The sequence below is a fragment of the Nyctereutes procyonoides genome, unplaced genomic scaffold, assembly GCF_905146905.1.
Source record: "Nyctereutes procyonoides isolate TBG_1078 unplaced genomic scaffold, NYPRO_anot_genome, whole genome shotgun sequence".
NCBI lineage: Eukaryota > Metazoa > Chordata > Mammalia > Carnivora > Canidae > Nyctereutes > Nyctereutes procyonoides.
The window spans coordinates 88,675,153-88,694,831 of record NW_026575125.1 but is presented as its reverse complement, the minus strand read 5'-3'; the positions used below and the strand labels follow the sequence as shown (position 1 = coordinate 88,694,831).

Genomic DNA, 19,679 nt, shown 5'->3' with positions numbered 1-19,679 from the left:
TTATTAATGTCTTGAATGTGGACACTGATGGTACATCTACCAAATTTGCAGATGACACAAAGTAGGAGGGATAGGGAATATACTAGCTGACAAGACTCAGAAATATTTTAATACATTAGACCAAGAAGCCCAATCTTAACAGAATGCAACATAGTAGGGATAAATGTAAAATGCATGATTGGAGAGATATGACTTAACAGCAAACCAGGTCAAAACATTTAGATATTTTTGTTGATTGCTCACAGTAGAGGCTGTAATAGGGTGGCTGAAAAAACTAGTGTAATCTTAAACTGAGTTAACAGAACTACTATGCCCAGGGCAAGGGGAGTGGTAAATTCTGTTCTACTTCACACTGATAAGAACACCCTTAAGAATACTGTGTACCAGTGACGCCTGGATGGCTCAGTCATTTAAGTGTCCGACTTGATTTCAGCTCAGGCCGTGAGGTCAAGTCCCATGTCAGGCTCCATGCTGAGTGGGGAGTCTGCTAGGGATTCTCTCTCTCTCCCTCTTTAAAATAAACAAATAAATAAAACTATGTACCATTGGGATATCCACATTTTAAGAGAAATACTGATGAGATAGAACATACCTGAAAAAGAGAAACCAATTTAGTCAATGTTCCAGAAACCAAGTAGAATGATATATAAAACTAAGGATACTAACTATCCTGGAGAAGATAAGGAAGAAATGAATGCCTCTTTACTTTTTGGATTTGGGATTTATTTTGCAAAGTACAGGCAGTGAAACTTTGCATATTATCTAATTTTCTCATTGAAACATATTTTTAACTTCTAAACTGTTATTTTATATTTGATATGTACAAAGAAGTGTATGTAGTATATGCATGTCATTATGAAACATAACAAATAAAAGGAACTGAGATTTACCATGTCACCTGAAAATGAGTATAGCATCAAGACCAGTATGGCTACTGTGTTGGTCTACTCTATCTGCTGCCTTTCCCTTAGAGGACACCACTAGCCCAGATTTGTTTTTTGTTCTTTCTTACTTTATCATTTAAAAGCGTAAGTTATCCCTAAACAATACATTGTTAAGTTTCGTTATTTCTGAGCTTTGTTTTCACTGATGCACTTTCACAGAAAAAAGTGTTGGACTCTAAAATAAACACCGCACTCAAAAAATTTGAGTATTCCTGTCAGAATAAAGGCTACCTTTATCATTACACAATAGATGTATTTAAATCTCACAACTATGCCCATATCCACCAGTCTCCTTCCACTTCTTCCCCACCTAGGCCTGCCAGATTTAGCAACTACAAATATAGGCTGCCCAGTTAAATTCCAATTTCAGATAACGAATACATTTTCTGTATGTTTATCTAAAATTGGAATTTCACTGGCAGTTCTGTATCTTATCTGGCAACTCCACTCCACACCCAAGTTAATTAAGTGGACAATTAACCCTATGATCTGTTAGTGTGTGATAAAGAGAAAAAGTGGGAGGAATTGCCTGGTCAATGTCATCATATAAATATTCATCTAAGTATTCAATAGTGTTCACTGATCAGGAAAAAAAATTGCACTTGTGTGAATTCAGTCAAAGCTTTCCCACAGTGCATTCAGTATATATGCCTAAATGCAAATACCACTGTATAAATGCAGTTAAGTACATTTTTCAAAAGCACTCAGTGAAGAGTAGGAAGGTATATTAGCTTAATTATGTTGGCTTATATTGTCCCCTCATAAAAAACAAGAACAAGATGGCTACTGCAACAAACTGACAAAATCTCTAGATATGTAAATTGACTTATAATCATTATTTAAAGATATCTATATCATTTTGAAGCTGTCCTCAGTCAACATGTTCAAAATGAGGTTAACTTATATAGGTCAACGTCAATAGCCAACTTTCTAGATCAATATCAATTAAAATTATGTTGTCATTAAAAGGGGATTCAACTAGCACCTACCTGGCAAAGTAGGTGGAGCATGTGACACTTGATCTTGGGGTTGTGAGTTCGAGCCCCACATTGGGTACAGAGATTACTTAAAAAACTAAAACCTTTAATAATAAATAAATAGGGAGTGCCTGGGGGGCTCAGTCTGCTAAGTGTCCATTCTTGATTTTGGCACAGGTCATGATCTCAGGGTTGTGAGATCAAGCCCCGGTTGGGTTTGGCACTGAGCATGAAGCCTGCTTAAGATTCTGTCTCTCAGGATCCCTGGGTGGCTTGGTGGTTTAGCACCGCCTTCGGCCCGGGGCAGGATCCTGGAGTCCCTGGATCAGGTCCCACATCAGGCTCCCTGCGTGGAGCCTGTTTCTCCCTCTGCCTGTGTCTCTGCATCTCTCTCTCAGTGTCTCTCATTAATAAATAAATAAAATCTTTTTTAAAAAAAAGATTCTCTCCTACCTCTGCCTCCACTGTGCCTACCCCTTTCACACACTCACACTAAATAAATAAATAAATAAATAAATAAATAAATAAATAAATAGAAATTCAATTACTATATATACAAAATCTTTTTAGGGCACTCTTCATGTTATAAAAAGGACACTAGAAATATTTCAGATGCAGTATTTGTCAATCAAAATACTGCAACATGAGGTATGTGCTTCCCAAGTCTGTCATTACATAATCTCAAAATCCTTCCACAACCAGAATCACTAATAGCTCTAGATTTGAATGGCAATCAATACAAGTGTGTATTAAGAACCTTTATAGGGATGCCTGGGTGGCTCAGCGGTTGAGCGCCTGCCTTCGGCTCAGATCATGATCCCAGGATCCAGGATCAAATCCCGCATCAGGCTCCCTGCAAGGAGCCTGTTTCTCCCTCTGCCTGTGTCTCTGCCTCTCTCTCTGAGTCTGTGTCTCTCATGAATAAATAAATAAATCTATTAAAAAAAAGAACCTTTATAAATTCCCCCAAACAGAAGCTAGTTGCATGCACTGTTTTGCCTGGCTTACTGCAAAACCCACGTTTTGAAATCAGGTATTGACATGTCTGACTATAGGTAGGATTCTTGGTTTTTCAGAGCTTCAGCAAGTGGTTTCTCTCCAGGCAATCATTGGATCACCTTTCCCAATTTTAAAATTAAATCTTCAGCACTCATATGATGAGGCTCTAGGTTAATGAGGCCTTAAAATCATGGTGCATGTGCTTAAGTCTGCTTTTGAAAAGAACACTGCATTTCTGTGGTTTCAAAGAGCCAGATCCCATAAACCACCCTACCTCTAAGGTTCTCACCCTTTAGCTACAGACACATCCTTCTGCCTTTTGGGCTTGATGTTCCTTTACCTCTTACCTGAGGGTTGTTATCTGAAAAGCAAACAAACACAATCTGTAAGCCTTTTGAGAACAGGGAGGAAGGAGAGTGCAAACTAAACCTCTATTTGCCACCTGCTTCATAGTCAACTAAACAACAAGGAACTCAAAGACCCACCTCCTGCAGTACACAAATAAAATATTAAGAGCAATCTCACACTTAACATTCACATCTCTAGACTTCGTACTACACTAGGTGAAAATATACCAAGATAATTTGGCAACACACAAAAACATGGACAAAGTCTTCTTTTTCTGTAAGAGGACACACCTTTTTCTAGGCTCTGAGAAAAAAAAGGTGGTTGGCTCTTGAAGGAGCCTCTTGCAAAATTCCTGACAGACTCCTAAAGAGGTAAAATGGAACAATGATATGGAAGAAGGAGTATAAGTGAGTCAGCTGGAATAAAGCTGGGGAAACTTTATTTTTTTATAAGAAGGTGACTACCAAGGGCTTAACAGAGAATTACCCTACAGTGTGATTTTGTTTTTATCCTCTTCTTTTTGCCTTTGCCATCAGGAAACTACAAAAGTAAAATAAGCTTAAGCAGTTTGTCAGGGAACTGAATTGAGCAGAACAAAAAAACAGCTTGCCTGTACAAAGAAGGTGCTGGGATTCTAAGGTTCTTGAGGTGAATAGGCTATGAGCACAGATAAGGCCTTACCAAGTCATTAAAGTAAGCAGGTAATTAAAGAGTTTTGATTTCTAAAACCCAGTAAGTTGAAAAAGGAAGATCTAATGGTAAACTAAGACCAACACGCAAGTGGCTAAGTCTAAGTTAGGAATCAGAAGGGTTCTGGTGATCAGAAAACCCTGGCATGAAGATTTTCTCCCCACTTAGGCCAGGCAGGAAAACAACATCAAACACAAAGCCAAAAACAAAGCCAAAAAACCACAGTTGAACAAAAACTATAAACAGTTCAAATTTAGATAAGATACTGTTTTAGCTTTTAAATCTTGCTCTAAGTGCCTTGTTTTTAAAACTGGAATTGAAGTGTTATATACTGATTTTATTATATTTTTTAAGATTTTATTTCTTTGAAAGAGAGAGAGAATGCACGAGCACATATGAACGTCCTTGAGGAGGAGCAGAGACAAGCAGACGCCATGCTGAGTGTGAAGCCTGAGGTGGGACTCGATCTCATGACTCTAAGATCACGACCCAAGCCAAAATCAAGAGTTGGGCATCCAACTTACTTAGGTACGTTTTTATGGTAAGTTTTATTAATCATATATGAAGGAGTAAAATCACTCATAGAAAGTGGTAAGTCAAATAACACCTTCAAGTAATAACAGTACTCAAGTTAAAGAAATGAGATCTAAGAGAAAATCATTTGCTGGCCTTTCAAAATCAAATCATTTGTAAAAATAAACAAATTAAATAATTTGTGACAGTACCACACCTATTCTCACAACTCTAAGTTGGCTGCTACCAAAAGTGACAATCCCAACTCAACCTGAAAAGTCTAGGAATAGCAGGAAAGAAAGTGTTAGGCAATCACAAATGACTCTTATCTTCCTAGTACAGCCTTAATGTCATGTTTTAACTAAGCTGTTGAAAACGGACTCATTCATATTTCCCTAGATATATGGCAATACTAATTTATTAACAAGATTAGCAAAAAGCCAAGAATATAGTTATAATAATCAAACAGGGAATTAACTGAACCCTAGAGATGTGAATTACTGTGTCTATCATTCTTTGAAAGGCCATTTTTAGTTTTAAATACTATGAAAGCCATGAAGTAGAATATATCTAAAATACCTAATAACTGGGCTCCTGGGGGGGGGGGTCAGTCAGTTAAGCGTCTGCCTTCAGCTTAGGTCATGATCCCAGGGTCCTAGGATCGAGTCCTATGTCAGGGTCCCTGCTCAGTGGGGACTCTGCTTCTCCCTCTGCCCCTACCTCCTGCTCATGCACATAAACACGCTCTCTCTCTCAAATAAATAAAATATTTTTTTCCCAAAGATTTATCTATTTATTCATGAGAGACAGAGAGAGAGGCAGAGACATAAGCCAAGGCAGAAGCAGGCTCCTTGCAGGGAGCCCAATGCGGGACTTGATCTCAGGATCACGCCCTGAGTCAAAGGCAGACTCCCAACCACTGAGCCACCCAGGTGTCCCACCAAATAAATAAAATCTTAAAAAAAAACCCCTAATAACGATTTTATCCATATTAATGGGAATAGATGGTGAAAAAAATTTGGCACAATAGCTGGTTTTTTTAAAGCAGGTTTTGTGGCAACATTTATAAATAATCTTTAATAAAATCAAAGAAAACTTCATAAAGAAATATAAATCTAGTCACATATTTTTGTTTTTTTAAATCACATATAAATTACAAACTTAAAGGAGATCCTTAAGCAATGATGTGCATTCTGTCTAAAATGACAACCTGATTTTTCAAAACTGATTTATATAATTCATGCAGCTTTATGCCATATTCCTGAAAGAACATCTTGATAATCTATTTACTAACAAAAATAACAGAAAAATATATCTGTTCCCTGGGCCTACTCAAGAATTCTTTTTTTTTTCTACTCAAGAATTCTAAACTAAAAACATTCTAGTTTGCACATTTACAGACATTCAATAAATACCCACATTAAAAACAACTCCAGGAAAGGCATCTATCTCACAATGTCCCAATTTGCCCAAGTGGGTTGGATAAAACTCACATCTCTTAATGATTTTTTTTAAGATTTTATTTATTTATTCACAAGAAACACACACACACAGAGAGGCAGAGACATAGGCAGAGGGAGGAGAAGCAGGCTCCATTCAGAGAGCCTGATGTAGGACTCGATCTTGGGACTCCAGGATCATGCGCTGAGCCAAAGGCAGATGCTCAACCATTGAGCCACCCAGGCGTCTCTCTCTTAATGATTTAAAGTAATTTCTAGTAAAATCATAACAGAAACAGGTAACTAAATTTATGACTGCCTAGAGAAGTCAATACTAACACAGTCATGCTAAATCACTTTGTAACTTAGTCTTTAAAAATAAACAAGAGGCTGGGTGGGCTATGGGCCATATCTGAAGCTTTAGCAAGTTAATGTGCTAATATGATTTTCCAAGTTATCTAAAACATGCAATAGTGTATTAATCTTAGAAAGGAAAAGGTGGAGGCGCCTGGCTGGCTCAGTCAGTGGAACATATGACTCTTGATCTTGGGTGGTGAGTTCAGGTCCCACACTGAGTGAAGAACTTACTTAAAAAAAAGAAAAAAAGAAAATGCCAATAGGATCAGCCTATATAAAAATTTGAACTTTAAAGAATCTGTCACAATCCTCCTTTAAAAATTTTTACATAAATCAATTCCATTGTCAGTGAACTTATTATTCAGACTTTGAGATTCTTCCTTTTTCTCCTTCTGAGTTTACTGCTCATTACCAAAGATGGGCAGAGGAACAAAAATCAAACCAAACCATTCTTTTTATTTTTATTTTTAATTTACTGCTGTCTATGATAAAAGCCTCAATGGAAAAAGGGGTTGTAAACTAATGACTGAACTGAGGTTTTGATGTAACTGATAGCTTTTAATTATTCATGTTCTCCTTCCATGTCATGAATAGAAAAATAAGCATACTTCAGTACATTTAATATTAAGCATTTTATTTTATAAATTTTATATAACTATGCTTTATGTATTTGAATTTCTACTTCTGCATACTTTAATGAATATGTATTAAAGACTCAATACTCTAGAAAAATCTCAAATTACCTTAAATGCTTATTTACATAAAACATTCTGAGTGGCACATTTATTAATTATAAAAAGGTTATTCAATCTTAGATCTTAAATAGTAATTACTGATAATGTTATTTTTCTAATTAGCTACGAGGAATGCATTTTTTCCTACTAATTTGACAGCCAAAAGAGGTTTGATTAGGTGGAAAATATTAATAACTACCACATGCATTCATTGTGACTGCTAGAAAACAGCTTTGAAGGGGAAGAAAAAAAAAGAAGCATTGTGTTTCCAATTAGTGGCTTGTAGCCAAAAATATGATCAGTTATACCAAAAAAGCAAAACAACACCCCCCTCGCCAAAACTGTGGCCTAAGTAAACAAGTGACAACAATCTCCAAAACAAACACAGAAAAAAAAATCCAGGATCAAGACTTTTTGATGAAGCACAGAAGCCCAATCAGCAATAGCTCACATCTTGAGGGGTTTTCTCTTAGGAACAAGGAACATACTCCATGAAATGTAGTTAGAAGTATCTGGGATTCCAGCTCTTGCAGCAGCAAGGTCATTTTCTGACCCAGCTACTGAACCATAATCAATTCCATAAAAGCTTAAAAAGAACATGAAAAATACTGCTTATTGTTTTATTTTTTTTAGAGATTTTATTTATTTATTTGAGAGAGCGAGTGAGCGCACAAGCAGGGAGAGGAGAGGGAGAAGCAGACTTCCTGCTGAGCAGGGAGCCAGATGCGAGACTCTTATCCTGGGACTCCAGGATCCTGACCCAAGCTGAAGGCAAATGCCCAACCGTCCAAGCCATCCAGATTCCCCTGCTTTTTGTTTTTCTAAACAATAAATTATACATACCCAAATGGCAGGAGAGTTAGTCTCATCACTCTAACAATTCACACTTAAAATATAACATCACAAATGTCTACAGTTTAGAAAAGGAAAGTAGGGAGAGACCTAATGTTTTATATTTTCATTCAAAACCATAATCTAATTACCACAAAGTAGTGAAGTTCCACTTCTGTTGGCTAGCCCTTATCTACCTTGGACTGAGTTTTATTTGCAAAATTAGGATAAAAATTGTCCTACCTATCCCACAAAAATTGTCCCTTCTGCCTCATAGAGATGCAGGATAATCAGAAGAGATAATGTGACTAAAGAAGTAACTTGGAAAACTCATGCCCAACACTGGTTGACAGCATGGCATTATTCTTTACACGTAACAACACACAGGACTATAATACTTATTATGAACCCATTCATCCCTGGAAGAAAAAATTGATAACAAGAAATTGATATGACTATGGGATAACTGACAACACCTCCCAAGGCTTCACTGTTAACATTTAATATTTGCTGAGTACAGGATGTCCTCAACTTACAAAGGTTCCATAAATCCAAACCACTGTCCTTGCCTCAGCCCCCGCCATTTCCTCCGTCTTTACTCTTATAGGAACTGGGGTGGGAGTGGGGGTGCAGATTTGGGAGAACCAGGAAGTTCAAAAGTAGAAGAAAATGTGAAGAGAAGTGGAACACCACAGAGCATGCCTACTCACCATCCCTATTACCATCTAAACCTTTTGTTGCTACTACATAGCAGCTGTGAACATCTCTCTCTGCTGGGAAATAAGGCAAAAGTTAAAGGTCAACAGCCAAGAGCTATGGCCTGGAACAAAACAGGGATAGTAAAGTTCACTTAAAGGAAAAGAGACTGATCTCAGTCATTAGCCTTAATCTCTAAAGCCAACCCAATATAGACAAAATATCAATTGCAAAGTATTGACAAACCTACTCACTTCCACTCACAAATGTACTAGTTTTATCAAGCTACTACCTATTCATTCTGCTCACCTGTCTTCCATTAACCTAATAAACCTACCCCCCACCAGTGATGCTAACCAATCCCACTTACCAACACATCTGCTATATCCGATTTAACCAATCTTTCCCTAACTCGTCCCAAAGACCCAGCTGTTATAGTGGCCATCACAGTCCCTTCTCAGTTGTAAGGGACAGTAAGTTATTAAATGCTAGTGAATCTCTGTAGTAATGACACAGCGTAAACGAAGGAGAAAGCTGGGGGTAAATGAGATGGATATTAAGTTCATCCTTGGCTAGTTTTTCCAGTTCGAGAGCAATGCCAGAAAAAAACACTCCCACCTCTTCTCTTGAGCCTACTTAGTAACCAGGATGCTTGCTTCTGAGAAAGTGGGTTTGAATACAGCTTCTACATTCTATTCATTGGTTCTCTAGAAAGTTTGACCTGTGGTTCATAAGAATGCCTACAGTTCAACGAGTTTGTACCGGAACAGTCTATGACAGTTAGTGGTCAAGTAGGTTTTATACAGGTATGGCTTGCTCTGTACAGGCTACCCACTGGAAAATATTAAGGTTTTCTGTCAGAATTTCCATTTAAAAAAAATTTTTTTATCTTCCCCCTCACTCCTCACTTTCTATATAAAAATGATCAGGATTAGGGCCCTATGGAAAAGTAAAGCTTTTACTGCCCTTAAATCTATTTGTGGAACTAAAATAAAGTTCTCTTTTGAGCATTATCAGAATTTCACCACAGTTTTGATTAGAATATATTAGTCTTAAAACGAAGCCATTCAAATCATGATTTCAACAAGAATTCAAGCCAGGAACATTTAATTATTTCACAAATTTACAATCTTAGTACATAATCTTCTAGTTTAACAAGATAAACATGTTTTGAAAAGTAAAAAAATCTTAAGATTAAAATTCTACTTTGAGTTTAAAAAGACATTATTGTTATGTATAGAAACAGGAATACTGGCTAAATAGCAGATTAACCTTGTCCAATTCAGTTAACCTGAGATTATTAATTGTGCATATTTGGAAGCTACATCATACAATATTAATAAGCATGAGCACCAAACAGTAACACAAATACTAATAATGCACAAACCAATTTTATAAATCCTAAATATTTCTTCAATGTTTTTAATTTTTTTAAAGATTTATTTGACAGAGAGAAAGAGAGAGAGAGAGAGAGAGTGCTGCTGCAGGGGGAGAAATAGAGGGGAGAGGGAGAAGTAGGCCCTCTGCTGAGCAGGGAGCCCGATGTGGGGCTTGATCCCAGGACCCTGGGATCATGCCCTGAGCCAAAGGCAGACGCTTAACCCACTGAGCCACCCAGGAACGCCCCCCCCCCTTTTTAAAGTAACCTCTACATCCAGCGTGGGGTTCCAACTCATGATCAAGAGTCATGCTCTTCTGACCGAGCCAGCCAGGTACCTCTTCAATATCCTTATTTTTAGCAAGACAAGTAAACATTTATTGAGGTTTTTAAGAGATTAAAAAGTACTTGTCAAGTAAATAGAAAGGCTTATAATAACGACCTCCACAACTATCCAGTCTTTCCCTTTCCCTTCCCATTTATTCGAAGGCTGCAAAAGAAAGATAACCTTTCCTAATTTCTAAACAATTTTCTCAAATTAGAATGAATTAATCTAAGGGTCATTCTTTCTATAACCCACAGAAATCATTATTGTTAGAAGTCAGATTGCTTATTTGGTAGCTGCTGATGAATCAAGGTGCTTTTATGTCACTTCAGCTAGTTTGTGATGATTTGCAAATTTATTTCTTAACTGATCACTCTTGATCTTGAAATTTATTCTAGCTGATATTACAAAAGGATGACCATTGGATGTCAGTGATGCAATGTATTCAATCTTCAAGACAATGACTAACAATGGAACTGGGAACATTAGTGTGAGGAACTGTTGCCTAAATGCATTCTTTTTAAATTCTGAAGGCTTAAAATGTTTGGAGACAAAAAGGTTTTGCGGACTTAAAACTAATTTACCCAGATGGAATGCCAAACTATAAACTGCCAGACAGCTGCAGCTGGCAATAAAATACTAAAACCTGAAGAGCTTTAACAGAACCTGATTATATGGTAATCCTAGTAGCTGAGACAAGGCAAAGGAGCTAGAAGAATAACTGATAGGCTGGTTGCTATGGCAACCAAGATAAATTTGTATACTGACTGGGGAAAAACATAGGGGTTGCCGTCAGGTATGAGGCCCACATTAAGTTTCACATGCTTTTTCCTCAATTTTAAATCATGAGATGACAAACTAACACAAAGCCCACTCAGTCTGAAATAAGAGAATGGGGTTCTGCTCTAAAGAGTAAGGAAAGCCCCCAATTAAAGGTTTATCTGAATAATATCCCACAGCTAAAAGAGGAGAGGCCGAGTGAAAGTTTGTAGAAATTAGTTTAGCTCTGGGTAGAAAAACAGAAATGTAGGTTGTTTATCAATTTAAGTTAGATATCAGGAGGACATCATAAGTTACCTACAGTTTTTGTTACTTTAAATTTTGTTTAAGGTATTTCTTATGAGCTATTAATCTCTTACAAAAAGGATTATTTAGTTCACAGTGTAGATGCGAATCTAAAACAATAGTAAATGGTGTGCTTTGTTTTATCTCAATTATCTAAGCTCCAGGAAGCAGCCTTATAACCTGGTCTCTATATTGGCTGCTGGGGCTATCCTCACCCCCTCTGCCTCAATCACCACCCCCATCAACCAAACCCTTCCTCCACCTACACTACCCCAGGAAGTAATTATCAGAATTGCATGCAGAGTATGAGGAGGAAACAAACAGCATCTTTAAGGGGTTTGCCTGGTAAATTCACCTGACTTTGTCAAAGTTAAAACAATGAAGAGAACACAAGGAAGTTTGTATAATGTAAAGGTTACCCAGCAAGTCTCAAATACCAACAATCAGAAATTATTTACTGTTCAGTAAGCCCACCACTGAACTGCCAACATCCTAAAACTACATAGGTTTTCAACATCTTAAAAATTAAATTTTATCTACTCTATGTTATGCAATAGGTTATCACAAGAGCCAAGTAAGGTTTTCAGTTTACAGGAGTTTGTACAGATTAAAAGTGAGCCCCCAAACTGCCATACTAATATGAACTGTCCTATCTCCATGAATCACCAATTGACAGTTGGAGGTCACTAAATTTAGAGCCTGAATTTACCTTACATGTAGGTCTGTTCCCCCCCCACACACACACACACCCGCTTCAACATGAAATTACGTGGGTGTGATAAACAGCTTTTACAAATATATTTCTATCAGAAATTACGTGGGTGTGATAAACAGCTTTTACAAATATATTTCTATCAATCCACAATGCCAAAAGCAATCAATAATAATCTGGGATTTATAAATATAATCTGATTAAATGCCAGTCTATGAACAGCCATTTTAAGGAATCTTTCCTAAAGTAACCCATATTGCACAAATGTTTTTAATCGAAACTTGTATCTATTTTCACTTCAGAGGGAAATATTTCTGATGCCTAAGTAAAGTGAGAAGCTTAAGTTTTCAACAAAGGCGGCTATGCAACTTTTGTTTTCAGATTGAACAATTCTTCAGAACAGACTGATCTCAGTTCTCATGACTTAAAAAAAATAAAGACTTCACCATTACTCCAATCTAAAATGAAAGACTAGTGGGGCACTTGTCTGGCTCAAATGGTAGAACATGCAACTTTTGATCTCAAGGTCGTCAGTTCAAGCCCCATGTTGAGCATGGAGCCTATTAAAAAAAAAAAAAAAAAGACTGACTGGGGCTCCTACTAGACTCCTGAAACTAAACTGAATAACAATCACTGTTCTTAGATCAACTATTCTGCCACCGGTTTTTATCCTGATCTGGAGAAAATTAGTGGGCAAAAGCTAGAATCCTAGACAGAACAGTCCATGTCCTCTGACATCAGGGCATGACAAAACAGAACCACCGTAGATAGGAGACCATCTCAATACCCCACTAATAGGGTAAGTGCCAGTAACCTAGAGCAGGGATAGCTACCAATACTTTCCCTCCTTCCACAGACAAGGCAGCATGGTACAAATGAATAATCAGGAGACCTGGGTTCTAGTTTCAAGTCTGCCACTAATCAGCAATGGGTTGACTTTCCCTCTCTAAACCTAGGTTTCTCTCAGTTAAATGGGAGGGTATGGGACGCCTGGGTAGCTCAGCAGTTAAGCGTCTGCCTTAGGCTCAGGTCGTGATCCTGGAGTCCCAGGATCGAGTCCCATGTCAGGTTTCCTGCATGGAGCCTGCTTCACCCTCTGCTTATGTCTCTGCCTCTCATGAATAAATAAATAAAATATATTTAAAAAATCAGAAGGCTGCATTGAATGATTTCTCATCCTTTCCTATCCTAAAAATGTTACCATTCTATCCATCCTTTCAAGGCCTCAAAAATATTTTGGTTGCCACTAAAAAATAAAGAATGCTCAAAATGTCACATTTATTTTTATAACATGTTCTTACTGTCCATCTTTAGTGTGTGTATGTATGATCCATTCAACTAGCAGGAGCATTCATCTTGAAAATCATGGAAAGATTTCCCAAGAACAAAAGTTTACCAATAAAAGCACACTATTAAACCTCAACACGATGACAGACTTTTAGAGTTGGAAGTTCTCAGGCTGTAATCTCAATTTAAAGATGAGGAAATGAAATGACTCAGAGTCCAGGGCTTTTTCTACTATACCACACTTCCTCCTCCCTTTCCTGCTTTATCAAAACATAGCAAAGTAGCAAAAAGAATGAAAGACTGCAAAACTGACCTGGATTCTAGTCCTAATTGCCATTACTTTGCTGCGGCACCTTGGACAAGTCACTTTCCCTCATTAGGCTTTGGTTTTCTTATTTATTTATTTATTTATTTATTTATGTATGTATGTATGTATGTATGTATGTATGTATTTGGTTTTCTTATTTATTTATTTATTTATTTATTTATTTATTTAGCAGAGAGAGAGAGAGAGTGAGTGAGAGAGAACAAGCAGGGGGAGCAGCAGAGGGAGAAGCAGGCTCCCTGCTGAGCAGGGAGTCAGATGTGGGGCTGCCAGGCTTGATCCCACCAGGGTCCTAAACCCTGAACCCAAGGCAGACACTTAACGGAAAGCACTTAACTGACTGAGCTACCCAGGTGCCCCCACAATAATTTATATGCAGAAATTTAACTAGATGCCCCTTCTAGCTGTAACATGGTATGATGTTATTAAATCCCTATCTTAGGGAACCCTCTTGGGTCCCCTCCCTCTTCAGGAGCTTTGTACTCTCAATAAATTTTGCTTTCTGCCCACCAAAAAAAAAAATCATATCTGACAAAATAAACATTCCTGAAAGAGAAGAGTGGGAATTTCTAGCCAAGAGAACTGAAAAGTGGGCTGCCAGTTTTAAATAGATGCATCAGTTCAATTCAGCAAGCTGGTCCTAAAGCATTCTACTCCAGAATCTCTACACACACACACAGTGTGGCATAGCTATGATGTACTGGAAAAAAAATGCTGGACTAGGAGTCTGAAAAACTGGCTTCAAATCCCAATTCTATCACTTACAAGCTGTGTTTCATAAGCCAATTCATTAACCTCTCTGAGCCTAAGGTTCCTCATACATAAAAATGGAGAAAACAAGGAAATATGACCTAAAATATCAATCAAAATTAAGCATTATAAATGTGGTGTTATAGGGGCGCTTGGGTGGCTCAATTGGTTATTCATCTGCCTTCAGCTCAGATCAGGATCCCAGGGTCCTGGGATCAAGCCCAAGTTGGGCTCTTTGCTCAGTGGGGAGCCTGTTTCCCCCTCTCCCTCTGCAGCTCCCCCTGCTTGTGCTCTCTCTCTCAAATAATAAAAATCTTTCTGAAAATTAAAAAAATACAGGATCCTTGGGTGGCTCAGCGGTTTGGCGCCTGCCTTTGGCCCAGGGTGTGATCTGGGATCAAGTCCCACATCAGGCTCCTGGCATGGAGCCTGCTTCTCCCTCTGCCTGTGTCTCTGCCTCTCTCTCTTTCACAAATAAATAAAATCTTAAAAAACCGAAAATTAAATTAAAAAAATATAAATATATGTGGTGAATATTGCAAAGCTGGGCAATTGGAGAAGATCTGCCACTGTGGAAAAGTAGGCAGTACTGGAATGAAGTCTTTCTATTTAGAAACTGGGCTGATCTTTAGCCTCTAAAGAGTAGAACAACAAAACTGAAGACACCACTGAAGGGAACAGAAGAAATCAATTTCAGGAAATGGACTGTGTATTTGGATTCTGATTAACAAAACATATGAAATAACTTTCACTTGTGAATCAGTTTACTACAATTTGTTTTTCTTTTTTAAAGATTTTATTTTATTTATTCATGGGACACAGAGAGAGAGAGAGAGAAGCAGAGACACAGGCAGAGGGAGAAGGAGGCTCCATGCAGGGAGCCCGACATGGGACTCGATCCCGGGTCTCCAGGATCACACCCCGGAATGAGGGTGGCGCTAAACCGCCGAGCCACCGGGGCTGCCCGGTTCACTACAATTTGATGAAATGATCTATGTACTGTGGTACACCCATCAGCAAGGAAAATTTCTTAAAGTTTGCAAACTCAGTTTGTTAAATTCTTAAGAGTTTGTATGGTGTGCCACTGCAGTTCAATCAAGGGACAGAAGATATTTCTGATGACCAGATATCTAGTGATACCATCTATTTCCACAAATCAAGATTTCTATTTGCATTTCTCTTCAAGGTACCTTACACGAAAGACAAAACCTGTCACAACAGAGGAAATATCAATGATGCCAACCATTTTCAGTCCTCCCAGTACTACTAGTTCTTTTCAGATGCAATTGTCCGGATGAATCTAATTCTCTTCCAAATCCCCCCTACTAATACAGATGGGAGGCATGAAATTCACAGACTGACACTATAGCTTTACCCATAGAGTTCAACACCATTAATATTTGGAGAAGTTAGAGTTAAAATTAGAAGGTTAGGTCCCAAGAGACGTTTTTACTTTTCACCTACTATCAAAGGATCAAAGTACTTGAGAAGCTCTATTATCCCAAGAGGCAAGAAGTGATTCTATCAATTCTATCAAAATGACTCACTGGATTTAAATAAGTTAAATAGCTCCAAGTTCTGCATACTTCCTCTCAAAGTAACCACTGTGTGAAGTTAAATTTGTTAATTCCAGGAAAGGACAAGGGAATGGACATTTGGGTTCTTTCTCTGTGCCAAGTACTAGACAAAATAAACTCCTGATATAACTGTTCTTCAAAATTAAATGTTTCGTTCATTGAGAAGGAACAATATTCACATATTTCTAAAATGATTACAATCATATACATAGTTATTTCCTTCCCCCACTCCACACACACTCAAAAGCATTAACCGATTAGGTATATCATTCAACCTAAATCGACAGTTCAAAGGGGAAAGCCACAAAAACAAAATTTAATTTCAAGGGAATCCAAACATTTTGGAACGCCAAAAGTATTTTCAATCCTCTACCATCTAGCTATGAACTTGTTTCAGATACTGAACTTGAAGGAGACTCAGTGCCTACTCAAGATTGGCCCTTGCCACCTAAAAATCTCGTAATAGTGATAGGAAGGCTGGTGGAAACACATCTGCCATCTACAACATACATTTCTTTCTGATTTTGCTGCTGTAACTTTTTTGCTATATGTTATATATAAAATATATTAAGCTTTAGAATGACTTCTAGAAAGTACAAATAACTTTATTTGCATTAAGCAGTGTTTCTTCCATGGGGAAAATTTGGGAATTGAAGGCAGCTAAATTCCTGTAACCGTATTAGTGTCTACTTATATTAATATACAAATTTCACTAATTCTCGAGTTCTTACAGCATGAAAATATATTTCACTGCCTCTACTTCCACCCAATTCCGTAGAGGAGTTCGGCAAAATAGCTTTAAATCCTGTTTCAACTTTCAAAAGTGGAGGAGTCAGTAAGTAGAAGTCCCAGTCAAGCAGTCCCAGACAAGCAAAGCATTCCAACTACTGCACTTTCTTACTCAGAATCTCTCAAACTAATCATCATTAAAACATCTTGCAGAATTAGATAAATAACACAAAGCTGTGGCTCTTCCAACGACCAGATTACTCAGCACTTGTATTTCTGTAGTTGGTTATGTACAATTGTGGCCGGCTATCCTTTTAAGACGGCATTCTCCCTAATGGTAAGGACTGTGTCTTCGATTTCCTTTGCCTCACGGTGAGGTGCTATTTTAGTAAAACACTGTTGATCTAGGTACATCAGCTAGAGGACTTTCCTAAGTAAATATCCAACCTTTCCCTCTGCCGCTCCTTTTCTTTCTATACAACGAAGAGGACGGTGGATAATTAAAGCTACCTTTGAAACGAATAGGTAAGTTAGCGGCAAAAGAAGAGAACCAGCGGGAAGTGCAATTTCTTCTGTTACTGCTCTGTGGTCCCCAAGGCCAAAACGGATGTTTCGAAGGTAAAACGCTGAACCTCACAAATACAAATCGCTGGCTCTCGGACACGTAAGGTGTCCCACCTCGAAGAAAGCAGGGCAAGACAAGAAAGGGGCTCCTTAGCCCCAGGGACCGCTCCCCAGGGAAAGGAGGAGGTTTTGCCAAGGTGGGCCGTTCCCCCTCCCCCGAATCCCTCTGTAGTGCCGGAGTGAGAACAGAGAAGCAGCGGTGGCGGACACAGCGAGACCTGGGAGGGGTGCCGGGGGGAAGGCACAGGGGAAACCGGGGGACCGGTGCGCCCGGCTTCTGGGTCATAGCTCCAGTTACTTACCCTACAGGGTAGCCGCCCCCTAGGTGCACATCTTCAGGAGCATCAAAGAATTCCTCGGTGTCGCTTTCCGACGCCATTTATAGGACACACCCGCGGGTGAGGGGGCCGGCGCCGCCTGGAGGGAGGGTGACTTTCGTCTCCTCCTTGTCGTCCTCCTCCCCGGCGAGACCGTGAGGAGGTGGGTCCCGGGCGAGGATAGGGACGGAGGAGACGATCTAGAGTGAGGAGCCGGTGAGGAGCAGGGGGCCGCCGTCAGCTGCCGCGCTGCGGGAACGACCAGTCAAGCGGCAGCCTGAGGAGGTGGCGGTGGGTCCAGGGACTGTTGCAGCCGCCGCTCCCGGCGATAGGTGTACAAGGAGAGTGAGCGAAGAGGCGGTGGCTCTCTGTGGGGGAGGGCGGGCGCGCCGACGACAGCGGCTCCAATTTCTCCCGCAGCAGCAATTACAGCAGCTGGGAGAGCCAGTTGCCCGCAAAATACGGACGCGCACCTAACCTCGCGAGATTTCGGGAGGGGCCGGTTAAAGCGTGGGCGGGGCGAAGAGGAGGCGGGGGCGGTTCCAGAGCGGCAGCGCTCAGATTTCTGCTACCCGAGAGGCCTATCAAAACGGCGCAAGCGCGTTGAGGGCGTTCGGTGACGGACGGAAGTAGCCGAGGAGGGTGGGGAAGAGCCTCCTGGAGGGAGGAGCCTACAACCTGCGCAGGAGCGGCGTGGTGCCTCGGCTCCGAGGGAGTGCGCCCAACGTAGGTGGGGTGTGGCGGATTGTCTTACCCTGTAACCCTGGAGTTCCGAAGACCCGCATCTTCAGAGGGGTGGTTTTGAGTCTGCTTTTTTTCCTTGTGAGGAAATGATGTCGGGAAACCTTGGCGTTGTGGTTTGCATTTACGTCGTCTTCATTTATCCAAGCCCAGAGTATCCCACCCTAGGGCAGAGGCAGGTCCACCACCGCTAGCGTTACGGGAATAACTCGCGCTGTTTACTACAGGATCTCTGATTGAGGTCCCTAGAGACGATCCTGCTGGCCAGAGGGTGGGGTCCATGAGAGATCGTGGGGAGTGTGCCAGTTCCATGAAGTAATGATGGATTCATTGCTGGAGCGGAGCCAGCATAAGGCTTCCAGTTACTCTTTCTCTAAACAAATATTTGTTGCTGCCCACACTTAATGTGAGAGAAATTCTTACAGACTGGCCAAGATGTGGATCAGTCAGTGGTAAATATTTATTGAACAGATACTACTGTGGCAGAGCTAAGAGCTAGTAACTTAATTCTGACCCTAGATTGTCCAATGTTCAGTGATAAAAATAGGTAAGTACTTTTTGAAAGACCAAGATGTTCTTTCTTGACGGATCATTGACCACAAAAGTGGTAACGTTGACTTTCTAGGTGGTCGCTGAAACGCTTTTGTTTCCCGTTGACGTCATGACTGGCGGGCTCTGGGAACTGTTTGCTCAGCCTCAACTACTTCTCAAGATGGCAGCAGGAAAGACTGAATTGGCTCTGGGCTCTTTGCCTTGGAGGCTAAAATGGGGTTCTAAATTTCTCCTTGTAAAGCAACTGGAAAAAGATCTAGCTTTGTCTGGCGTGCGTGAGTAAAACCAAATGCCATATACTGTAACTTCTGTAACATCCCAGGGAATTCAGGGGAAACACTGCATGTTCAAATATGGTAATATTTTTTGTAGCAAACCGTATGATTATTCATACGGGGTAAATGAATACCAGTAAATAGCCTCATCAGTTCAGGTTAGATAGTACTGCCAAATAAGTTTAGGTTGGATCAATTTGACTGTCAAATAAGTTCCTAAAAATACAAAACATTTTCAGTTTCCAGGGCTTTTTGGATTTCAGAATTGCACGCAAGGAATTTCTGAGTCCTTGTGAGGATGTGATTTTTGTTAGTCTAGTAATTATTAGCTTTTATGTGTTTTAAACATGTTAATTTCCCAGGTATAAAACGGTATCTCCAAATACTAACTTTTTTATTTTTGTTGCTCACAAGGAGAGATATGCTTATTTTCCTTATGGATTGTGAAAAGAGCAAACTCCCTGAATTTATTCTCTTCCTAGTCATCTAATAGT

General features: G+C 39.5%; 1 protein-coding gene across 1 annotated transcript in view; it reads right to left on the bottom strand.

The window, feature by feature from the left end:
• WDR44 (WD repeat domain 44) overlaps positions 1 to 18,060 on the bottom strand; it is an 81,800-nt gene extending 63,740 nt beyond the window's left edge. The window contains exon 1 of the mRNA XM_055338824.1: positions 17,603 to 18,060. Coding sequence (XP_055194799.1) covers positions 17,603 to 17,679 — 77 coding nt within the window. The 5' untranslated portion in view covers positions 17,680 to 18,060. The remainder of the gene's footprint in view (positions 1 to 17,602) is intronic.
• Between the last annotated feature and the right edge of the window lie 1,619 nt (positions 18,061 to 19,679).